General features: G+C 44.0%; 1 protein-coding gene across 1 annotated transcript in view; it reads right to left on the bottom strand.

Moving 5' to 3' along the window:
* Nucleotides 1–1180: 1180 nt before the first annotated feature.
* Nucleotides 1181–11867, bottom strand: part of NOLC1 (nucleolar and coiled-body phosphoprotein 1) — a 13062-nt gene continuing 2375 nt past the window's right edge. The window contains exons 2-13 of the mRNA XM_008643733.2: nt 11776–11861; nt 10566–10681; nt 9639–9780; nt 9018–9121; nt 8213–8363; nt 7564–7704; nt 7082–7171; nt 5642–5788; nt 4873–5418; nt 4035–4147; nt 3564–3644; nt 1181–3315 (exon numbers count right to left, since the gene is read on the bottom strand). Coding sequence (XP_008641955.2) covers nt 3157–3315; nt 3564–3644; nt 4035–4147; nt 4873–5418; nt 5642–5788; nt 7082–7171; nt 7564–7704; nt 8213–8363; nt 9018–9121; nt 9639–9780; nt 10566–10681; nt 11776–11861 — 1876 coding nt within the window. The 3' untranslated portion in view covers nt 1181–3156. The remainder of the gene's footprint in view (nt 3316–3563; nt 3645–4034; nt 4148–4872; nt 5419–5641; nt 5789–7081; nt 7172–7563; nt 7705–8212; nt 8364–9017; nt 9122–9638; nt 9781–10565; nt 10682–11775; nt 11862–11867) is intronic.

Here is an 11867-nt window from a genome sequence, read left to right as displayed (position 1 = left end):
CTCCGGCCCGGCCAGTGCGTCTGAACGCTGTCAGTCTCCCGTGACCGCTACTGGGCCCTGCCCGGACGCCCCCAGGGCCCCGACCCCTTTAGAGAAGAGTGCAATAGGAACACGGTAGTCGGGACAGCAAAAGGGAAAGGTGCACAGAGGAATCGAGATGTGAGGAACAGTGTTCCAGCACACACCAGAGGGGGATGTCCTGTTGGTCCATTTCCAGGACTAACCATAGCTGTAACTGCGCCACTGTAGCACAGGGAAACCAGGCCTCTACACCAGGACAGCTGTGGAGCAGAGATGTAGGGTGAGCAGAGATCCAGGGTAAGCGTGTCTAGCAGCCGCAAAATTGTTGCGGTGACCCAGGCCACTGCAGGGGGTAAGCGTGTCTAGCAGCTGCAAAATCTTGTGAAAGGAGCAGTTTTTCCCAGGAGTGTCAAGCACATCACTTTGAGTCTCACAAAGCATCTCCCATGCCAACAGTTGTTGCACTTGCTCAGTCAGGTGCTGATCTCCACCGAAGCTAATGACATTTTTCGCATCCTCTGCTGAAACTTCAGGTAGTATTACATCTTCTACAGCATCACATTCAAGGTGGAAGGCTGTGGCAAAGAGTGTTGGTTACAAAGCAACCGAGAGCCCAATGCACCTGGTGCATCATCCCACCCTTTCCACAGAACCATAGTGCAAGGGGTAAAATTGAGCATTACAGCACTCAAGATCTCCACAAGGCCCTACCTATCAGCAAGCTGTTTTTCCTTGCACACATAGAGGGAGAAATCTAAGAGGATACAGAATTCAGTTATTTTAAGTAGGTCTATACAGGGTTTTTCAGTTATGCCTATTCTTTCTTCTTCCAATGTTGGTGCTTATATGGCCAGCTGCCATACAGCTGATTTGGCAGCAATATTTGAGAAGACCTAAGACAACCTTCTGAAGGGAAGGCACTTGAGCAGCCTGTTTGCTTTGATAAAAGCTTCTAGCATCTTACCCAAATTTCTTGTAATCACTCACCAGGCAGCTGCACAGGCCACCTTTCACTTCTGAAGGTCTGTTACATGCCCACAATCACATAATAAGATGACAAGAAGGGGTTGTAGACAGATGTAGAGACAGTGCTGTTACGCTCAAGCACTGGTACCCCTTTTCCCACCCACTATTCCATATCTTTAACTACCAAATCCACTCAGACTACAAAGGCAGCAATCTTTATTTTCTGACACATTAAATTCTCACACTTTATGGACTTTTTAAAAAACCTCAAAGCATAAAAGTATTTTAAAGAGTTTCAAATGTAAGATCCTGATAAACAGAAGAAAGAGGGCAAATGACAAGAAAGATGATGTTCAAATCCCCATGCAGAAAATACTCTTCCCACCTTCCTTTGGCCTCTAACCTTTACTTTCTTGTAATAATCATGGTCTTCTGGGCTCTTCTGCACTGTAGCCTTGAATCCAGGCCACAGTGATTGTGCAAGCCAGAAGGGAAGTCCTGAAAAATGCTCACTGGAAAAAGTTGCCACTCATGTACATGGGAGTGGCTCATCAAGTCTCATCCAACCCTCAATTAAGTGACACTAATTTGCTTTGCACACAAACATAGCTTCCTGTAACAAGGCTCTTCTCACTGGAACCCTTTGGGGAGGGAATGGAAACATGGAAATCAGGCCCTGCACTACCTCAGTGGCTGTTTACCACATGGGGTAAGCGTATCTCACAGCCCACTGCTCCATTTCCCAAACATGCACTACCACTATTCAATTCATACTGGCTGTAGGCTCAACCCACTGCTCCTCAAACTAGTTAACCCACCTAAGAGAGGGCAAAGTATTTGGGGGAATATTTTCTACCAGATGCAAAGCAGCACCTAAGTAAGGAGGCAGTCACACAACTGAGTGAATGCAAGCCCACTCCTCAGCAGCAGTAGGCCATTATACTGTCAGTTCCTCATGAAATGTCAGTCTAGGCTGCAAGCTTCTCAACTTGTTTGTGGCTCCCCATACTGAACATATACTTGTAGTTAGTACTTCAAACCTTACAGCACCAGGGTTTATTTGCCTTAGTGCTAACGGGAAAGTGGCATTTATTTCTCAAGAGGGATTTAACAGATGGAAAACAGCTCCAAGACCAAGAGATCCAAGTCAGAATTTAAGGCATTTATGATACATTCATCTAGACTCTAACAAGCTGCAGCTCACATTGCTGGCAGTAAGCATAAGCTGGCACATTTTACGTTCAGACAGAACAAGGAGTAATGCCACACTGCAGCCAGAGCCTCTGAAACAAAAACACTGCTTATTCACCTCTGCCTTTTGCTAAGAGGCCTCTATCTCCTCGGTCTCCTTTTTTCTTCCCACCAAGTGAAACTTCACAACCCCCATGCAGGCAAGTTGCTGTACAACTCCACTCCCCAGCTACACTAATGGAAGTGTTTATCAAGAGTGCCACAGCAATACTATAGACCTTGGCCTTTCTGACAATAGCCCCCACCTTGCAACTGCAATCAATACTGTTACTCAACTACTAAGACATATTTAGAGACTGCTTCTCCAAGTAGTCTGGTTAGTGGCCTCCACAGGAGTGCAAGAAAGAAGTAGGTATTTATTGCAAGGTGAAACCACGAAAGAAAACAGAAGAGGAACCCTGACACACTACAAGGATAAACTTGAAATGTCAGGTGGGGTTGGGGATTACAGCCAGAGTGCTCAAATCAGTTGTTATTCTCATAGTAACTAGTGAGAGGCAAGTTAATAATACTTGCCTTTTCACAGGTATTAGAGTTAAACTGGCTGACAAAGAAATGGGAAGTTAAAATACAGGACAATGATTTCTCTTTCTTCTACTAGATGGGCAGGAAACCAGAAGTAAAAATCACTGCCAGCCTTTTAAAATAAGACTGTAGAAAATGTAAGTCTTGGAGGTCACCCTAGTGGTGCCATTAACACCAGCTTAAGGATGGTTTCAAATTACGAGACTAAAACAAAATTAGAAATAAAAGGGGGAAACATCCAACCATTCTCCCACATCCCTACACTGGAGCTGCCTGCCCCACAAGGGGCTAGGGGAGGTAGCATTCCAGGCAGGCTTGACATCCACAATGTCCATATGCCCATCCAAGATGTTCTGGTGAGCAGATGGTTTATGAATTCCAAAGGAAACATTCTCAGTCACTTTCAAACTTGACGGAATTGACTTGGGTCGATATAGTGCCCCCACGGTAGCTGCCTCGTTTTTTCTTTGTTTTCTCATGGCGGAAAGATTTGCCTTTAGTGTATTTCAGGATATTGTTAGCTTTCTCACCCCAGTCACCAGCTGCTCCTTTCTGTGAGGGATGGAGGGGGAGAAAAAGAAATTCAAGTCAGTACCCAAGAGAGTGAAGGCAATGCTTTGCACTTGACTGCACCCAGCAAACCCCAGTACATTCACACTGGAGCTGATACCGCTCTCCCATGCGCCTCCTGGTGGAAAAAGTTCTCACCAAAACCACTCCCCAGAAGCACACCGAGGCAGCTCTGCAGACATGTACTTGCAGAGACCAAACGTTACCACTCTGGCACTACCTAGCCCTACCTTTGCTTCAAACGAGTTATCCGCCACACGGGCATCCACCTCAATCTCTTCTTCCCTTACGCGGCGGAATGGAGAGGACGGCTGTCGAGAAAGAAAACAAGACACAGTAGGCACATACAAACACACAATATTTCTTTAGCAACAACCTCCTTCCTTGCCCTGCAAATATGGAGCCCTCTTCACATCACCTCAATCTTTAAGTGTTTTTCAGATTCATGATTCTTTCCCTGCTTCAGATCAGGCAGCTCAGGACTGCTCCCGTGCAAGTATATCCAAACAGCTTTGGCCAGAATAATATTATGTTCTTATGTGCACTCCCTAAGGTTCTCCGGACAAAGTTTTAAGTGCTTGAGGAGTAAAAATACAAACAATCCTGTGGGCCCAACCACCAAAAAAAACCCCAAACCAGCCTACTTGTTCAGAAGGCAGGGATGCCTCTTCAGCCAGTTGCTATAGTCCACCCTCACTCACCCGTTTCACCTTGGGAACTGTGTGTGGTGTTTTGGCTTTGATCTTTGCTTTTTTACTGTGTGGTGTCTCTGGCTCTGGAACATCCTCCCTCTTCTGTTTCTTCCCAATTGTGCCTGTCAGATGCACAGCAGTAAAACTTTAAAGGCATTGTTGGGAAAAGTAATGGCTTCTGTTCCCCAGAAAGCAAACCCAATGTTGACACAGGTGTGAGAACTGGTGTCTGCATTACTTCACCCAGAAAACAGACTGCTGTACCAGACACCCACAGAAATTCTGAGTCAGCAAGGATCTTTCCATCCTATTCTAATGGATAAAATTTTATGGAATAGGGTAGCTCTATATTAATGATTTTTTGATTTTTGAGAGAGTTCTGGTCAAAATTTGCCGGATTTTGGATCCATGCCACATGCACTTGCACACATCACTAGTGCATCACTAGTTGTTTTCCTCCTGGAGGGTTAAAGATCGAGGTTGTGCACTGGGGCATCAACTGTGGTGTCCCACTCCACACAGACAAGGTCCTCCAGCAGTCTGCTTTGCTGTCACTGTATCTTGTGCATGCACAGATGGCAACTGGCAACAACTACACAGAAAACTACTTCACATTACCACAAATTTCACTGCCAGCAGCTATGCAATACAGACAAAAAGGATCCCACCAAATTCAAAACTAGCCCTTCTGTCTTATTACTGCAGCAGATGGCATAATCTAGTAACACACAGAGATTAGACTAAGTACTGTTTCAGGAAGTCTTCCACTCATGCTTAGCTCAGTAACACTGCCTGACACACCCACTTCCCAATCTGACACACAGACTCCCCAGACCATCAGTAATACCTCCATTGACTTTTCCAGTCTCTTCTTCAGAGCTGCTTTCACTGCTACTACTGCTGCCACCAGCTGGCTTAGACTTCATGTTGTTAGCAGCTGCTGCAGATGCTTTTGCTTTGGCCTTAGAACCATTCTGCACCCCTTTCACTGCCTTTTTAGGCTTCCCACCCTCTTCACTGGAACTATCTGATGAGCTGCTGCTACTACTAGAAGCAGCTGCCTTCTTCCCCACAGTTGCTTTTGCTGCTCCTGTAGATTTGGTGGCTGGTTTCCCTGCTGGCTTTTCTTCTTCACTGCTTGAGCTATCAGAGTCAGATGTGTCTGCTTTGGGAGCTGGGGTAGAAGGTTTGGACAGTGGCTTAGCCACTTTGCCAGCTGGTTTAGCTGGAGGGCCTTTCTTCTTCTTCTCATCCTCAGAACTGCTGGAGCTGCTATCTGAATCAGAGCTACTTTGTGCTTTCTTTGTGGCAGCTGGTGACTTTTTTGCCGCAGGGGTTGCCGCTTTAGTTGAGGGCTTCACAGGAGCTGCCTTCTTGTCAGAACTATCAGAATCTAGAATGGAAAGAAAAAGCATTCAAGACTAAGTCCCATTCCTTCAATACAAGGCTAACATACAGATTTAGTGTTGATACACAGTGCACTTCATTATCTGCTTGAAACAACACTGCAATGGGTATTCCTGTTCAACTGCAACCTCAGACCCTGCCTAGAAACACAGAGGTCTGAACAAGAACAACATGCACGTAGAAATTCTCCTTCTCTCCCACCCCAATACCTGAGCTGTCTGAGGAAGAACTGGAGTCTTTCTTTGCTTGTCCAGGCTTGACAACCACTTTTGCTGGTTTGGAAGTATTCTTTATCACAGGTTGTTTAGCTGGGAGCTTATTCCCTACCTTCTTTTTATCATCTTCAGAGCTAGAATCTAAAAAAAAAAATTCTTCAAGTTAATAGGCTTCATGTGCAAGTTACTTTAGTGGTAACATATATGTAACTTATGGGTAAGTGAAAAGCAAAATGGCTTGTGGCTCAAGGCTGAGCCATTAGGTAACTGGCAAGCATTCGATGAACACTTGAATGGTCGGGGACAGCATTTATCTTTCCATGCATCTTCTTTGTTGGGAGAAAGTGGAAACCAACAGTTTAAGTTCTTCACTAATGCATGCATGAGGAAGTAGATACTTGGAGAATAATGTAGGAGAAGAAGTACTGAATAAAGAACTGGAGAAAGTACCAGTATCATGAAACTTGGGAAGAAGAAACATTGAAAAAGAATCTATGTGGTAAGGATCAAAAAAACCATACCAAAAATTAAGAGATAAAGTTGACAAAGCATACAAAGTGAGGCGGCAGCAGCACAGTATCTCATTTTAGCTACTTTCTGCATCAGATGAGAAAGCAGCAGTTTGAAAACGGAGACTCTTGAGTACAAATACACCTTTGTATTGTGTTACATCAATTTGGAATACTGAACCTGATCTATTCCAGTATTTCTGAGCACTTTAGTAACGTCAGTCAAAAACTTGACAATTCTGAGAGAAACTACACAACAAAACCAGAAAACACAGAACTGCTGACACTCACTGGAGTATCACACAACCTAGTGCTAGGGCTAGCTGTCTGCAGACTGGCAGCTGCCACCCAGTCCCTGCCATGGCACCAGAGATGCTGAGGTATGCCACAGGAGCATCTTGAACTCAGAGGGAAATGTAGCACATAGGGAACTTACATGGGAAATACCAGGCCTCAAACCTGGTTGACAGGAGAGACAAAGCACACCGCCCCCATTTCTAGGGTCACATTAGGAGAAGGCAGGCATCTTCTAAGTCTATTTTCAACTTCATATGATGATTACATTTTTATTTCAGAAACTTCTCCAAACACAATGGAATAACAAACCCCAAAAATCTCAAGACATGGATGCTGAAGAAGAGTTTAACCATTAAACTCCTGGGAGAAACTTGATACACAATTCCCCCCTCTTCCCCTTTCCATCCAGCAATATGGGGACCTTCCTGCACTTGCCAATGGTCTTGTCTCATGGTCACACTCCATCCTGCATAGCAGGCTGCTGGTTTTCAATTTCACATCTTGCTAGTCAGGGAGACTCTGAAGCTTTTAAGCTCATACGCTAAGGCTCTTAGATGCACCACTACAGAGCAACTTGGCCAGTAAAAACATTAACACAAAAGAATCAGAACTTGATTTCTTGAATTACCTGAGTCACTGTCAGAACTGGATTCAGCCTTCTTGCTAGTCACAGCTTTCTTCTGGGGGACAGGGATTGTTTTAGCTACTACTGCTTTGCCTGCAAAAGCAAGTTTAAAACTAATAGGCCACATCAACACCAAACCTTTGTCCCAAGATCCAAACCTTTCCAGATGTGAAAAAGCTCCATTCTCAGTACACCACTCAGCCAGCCCACTGAAAGCCACACAAGAACTTTGCTTATTCCCACTAAACTAGATTCTGATGACTTTTCAAACCAGCATGTGCAAATCCAACCTGACCACAGTTCAGATCCTCAAGTTGTACACAGTGTTGTTTGGGATGCCCTTCAAATTAATCAGAAGCTTCCAGAAGAGCAAACAGCAACACAGAACAAAGACTAATGGCTTTTTCAAGGAAGCCAAGACCTTGCAAAAACCTTGCTGGCACAATGTAGTACTTCCCTTGCAGCCTCTCCTCCTCACAACATACCTGCTTCTGCCTTTGAGGGCACCTGCTCTGCCTCATCACTACTGTCTGAAGAATCACTGCTCTCAGCCTTTTTTGCAGGAGCCTTAGCAAGGCCCTTCTTTGTCTGTGTTCCTTGAGGAGGTGGTACAGCACTGTACGGACCTATGTGAAGAGAAACACAGCATTCAGATTCCTGCATGATAATGTCAGCAGCACAAGATGTTTGCTGTAGTTAGAATAAAGCACTTCTGCTATTCACTTATTCGCCTTCTGTAGCTACCGTCCAATACTAGCTTATAATTTGAACCATTATACCCACCCCACTGCTACCCCCGTTTCTACTCTGTGTTTAACTCTCCTCTTCGCGTTCAGTTGACTCAACCATCTCTGCAGAACTTTTCTCTGCACTTTTAGAAGAACAGGAGCTTTCTCAGAAAAAAAACATGTATGTCAATTTTTCATTGTTTTCATTTACTGCCTTCTCAAATCCTCTGGTTAGAGAGTCAGACTGACCTTGGCTGATTGACCCTCTACTCAGACCAGCTCTCTACTGGAATCCTAAAGACAATATACTATACTGAACAGAGGCCCATTTAGCCCATCAGCTGGACTGCAACTGAATGGCCCTGGATACTTCACAAAAAACCCCAAATTAGTATTTTTTATTTACCAGACTTTGGCTTTTGTTTTGCAGGTGGCTTTTCATCATCTGAGCTGTCAGATGAGTCCTCACTACTGGAACTTTTCTTGGCACGTTTGGTTTTCCCTGGACATGCTTGAGCAGCTGCAGCTTTTGGCAGAGGTGATTTCTTCGGAACAGCCTTATCAAAAGAAATACACATTAAAAAAGGAAATTGCAGAAATCTTGTGGGGACAACTGGATGTGGACCTTGTTTAGCTCCATACCTCACTGATGAGCAAATTCTGAAGACAAAGGGAAAAAGATTAACAGAGATTCTCAAATGCAAATTTTAAGAAACACATGAGCGTCATTGTCTTTCTAGCTCCTCTGCTATTGTTTTCTGCCCCATGAGCCCCTAATGATGAGCTCCTCTGGACAAAGGGGCAGAGGACTGACTGAAATTTAGCAACTGCCATGTGATTAAAACCAACTATGATTATTTTTGTGTTGCAGGAAACGTTTTTAAACACTCACTAGTGGAAAACTCAAAGTTACAGATAGCTACACATGAAAGAGTCAGGCCAAAGCAACTTTATATAATGGAGACACAATATGGTTATGACACAAGATATTTTCCTGTAAAGGAAGGAGCAGAGAAAGTAGTAAGGAGGTATTAGGGAAGAAAGCAGTACACGGAGAGATGCTGGAACACATAATCCCACTGTATGGAGGAGAAGGAGATATAGGAGTTATGTTGAGCACAGCATCTGTGTAGTCTGTGCCTGCAAGATGGTAACACCCAGTCTTACTATACCTCTACACTGTTCATGAACCTTTTCATGATCTAATTTACCTTTTTTGGTGCAGCCTTTTCCTCATCCGAATCTTCACTGCTGCTGCTACTGCTTTCTGCTTTTCCATTGACAGCTTTGACAGCAGCCTGGGCAGATTTACTTCCTTTTGAGAGAATTAAAAAGGGACATTGCAAAACATGCTAAGGTAGACGACAGATAATTACATTGAGCAGTGAGTATCTTAGAGAGAAAAGAACCATGAAGCCTATAGGGCAGATTAAGGTAGTACAGCAAAACTGTGGGTTTATCCTACTGCAACCTTAGAGAAAGTTTCTGAAAACTGTCTCTTGTAGCTCAGGGGAAGTTCCAAAACCAAAGGCTATGTAAAGATCTTCCCTGCTTTTTGAGGGGAAGACAATGGTAAAAACAAAACTTAAACAGTTAAGATTGCTGACTACAGCTACCTATTCAAACAACACAGTGTTCAGAATCAGATGTTTTATTTGCACTCACTTCTACACCTCTATGTCAGAAGAGACTGGACTGGAGTGCAAATGGCAGTGAAAGCAGATTTTCAGACTATGTTAATACACATGTCTTTGCAGGTAGGTACAGTCCCTGGCACCCCTCCCCTGCTTTTTTGATTTTGCACTTTGCTCATGATATGCAGTAAGCGGTACCTGACTTAGGTGTTGCTGGTTTTGGTGGTTGCTTCTTTGGTGCTCCTTCATCTGAGCTGCTTGAGTCAGAGCTGGAACTCTCTGCTTTCTTCTGAGGCTGGATTTTGGTTCCAGCTGGCTTCACCACAGGTTTTGCACCTTTCTAAACAACAGGAGGAAAAATTGATTAACTCTCATAGTTGTGAAAAGGTAACAAGGCTAGTAAGACGGACACGTACACAGAGTATAGAAACAGCTGTCTTTCACAGAGGTTACCATTTTGATTTGAAAACACTACTCTGCTTAGTGGTCAGAGTCTGAAAATCCTAGGATAAGAGTTTTGCTCTAGAAAACCTCCCAGAAATGCATTGGAACCCTCCTTTACACATCGGTCTTCAGTTCTGCCTCCTCAAAATGGGGCAGCTCTGAGGCCGGCACTGTTCTCTTCCTTCTACAATCACACTACCTTGAAGACTGAAAATACTGACTGGGCAACTCTAGCTGGTCTCCTCTAGTGTACAATGTTATCACTCTTCCTCCCCTGTCATCATTCTTCCTCCCCTGCACTTCAAGACCATGACCGCAGCAAGAAAAAGGAAAGAGAAGATTCTCTTTTTAAATAAACACACATATATATAAAGATCCAACTTACAGTAGCAACTGTAACTAAATCTTTCTTTGCAAAGGAAGTAAGCCCTGGCAGTCTTAGAATAAAAGCAAGGAACAGATTTGGATATGAAACAAAGTAGGTGCTGGACAGATTTATTTTTACGGGGACCAGTCCAAATGGCACTACAGAAATGTCTTTTTGCATTGTATCTGCAGCAGCCAGGGCACTTCATAGTTCAGGACAAGTGAGCCCAATTTCACACACAATTCTGTTGGTCAAATTTGCTATTATTTGTCACTGTCAAACATGCATTAAAGAGGCTGGAAAGAAAAGCCAACCTTTGCTGGCTTCTTCTCCTCCTCTGAGTCTGAATCATCACTGGAGTCCTCACTGCTGCTCTCTGCCATCTTGGCTGCAGGAACTGCTTTTGCTTTGGGCACAGCTGGTGCTTTAGCTGCAAATAAGGGACAGCATACATTAATGACAAGTTAATTCTCAATTTTCATGTACCTATATCCTGCACTAGTGGGTATCAGGGCAAAATTATATATTAAGGTCATTAAACCACGACTGAAGTTCAAAACACTGACTTTGTTTCTTGAGCACTGTGTGGCAGACTGCTCCAAAATGGGTAAGCAGAAAGATAAAACCAATTCTAGACTTTATCTTTGTCACTCACAAATTTAAGAGCAGATGTTTATCACCAAAAGGGACAGCCCACAAAGAAAGAACACCCCCCCAAACTGAGACAGTATTAGCTGCCTCTGCACACCTTCCAGCTTAAAGAAACCTGCTGAAAAAGTACAGACCAATGCTTGCAAAGAGAACCCCTGCAATACCATGTTAAGGTTCCAAGCACCTACATGTGTTTTAGCCAAATCCACTTCCAAGTTACTGATTGCTTTTTAATAATGTGGAGCAAAAGAATTAATTTTGTCTCATGTTATATTTACAACTGTCCTTATCAAATAAAAATCAGATTTAAGTTCAAATTCAGCTTTAGGATGGCTCAAGTTGAAGACATATTTTCTTTCTGTGTCTCTCCCTCTCCCCATTTATTCCTTCCCTCCCACAAATCTACTGCTAGACACACACACAGTCTTGTGTACAGTGATTAAGGAAAGATATAAGAACAATTTCAGATAAAAGGGAAAAATACAGCTCACCACATAGCAAAGTGCAGTGGAGGGATGTATTTTATGAGAGCACAGTACAGGAGCTTGAGAGAAAAAAGTGTGGCAACCTCACACAAGCAGCAGGTGTGTACGGATGCCTGGCGTTTCTCTGGAATGGCTAAAACCTTGTATGGGACACAAACTCTGCTGTGCCTGAATTATAACAAGATAAAGAGATTACCCTTAGCTAGAATGAACATAACTTACAAGTCATGGGCGAAAGACCTGCAAAAACCCAGATCAATCAATACAAACCTAGTCCCTGAGCTGCTGCAAGACCTCAAAAGAGCTGCTGAAGTTGAGCTCTAAATGCACGTGAGAAGCCAATGCCAAACACAACCCCGGTCTGCACCAGGGCCGCTCACAAACCAACCTGGCTTCTTAGCGGGGGGTTTCTCATCCTCCTCGCTGGAGCTGTCACTGCTGCTGGCGGGCGGGCTCCCCTTTCCCCGCGCCCCCCTTCGC

The sequence above is a fragment of the Corvus brachyrhynchos genome, unplaced genomic scaffold (assembly GCF_000691975.1).
Source record: "Corvus brachyrhynchos isolate BGI_N302 unplaced genomic scaffold, ASM69197v1 scaffold61, whole genome shotgun sequence".
In the NCBI taxonomy this organism is placed as follows: Eukaryota; Metazoa; Chordata; class Aves; order Passeriformes; family Corvidae; genus Corvus; species Corvus brachyrhynchos.
The sequence above is the reverse complement of the archived record's forward strand: the minus strand, read 5'-3'. Positions and strand labels throughout refer to the sequence as shown.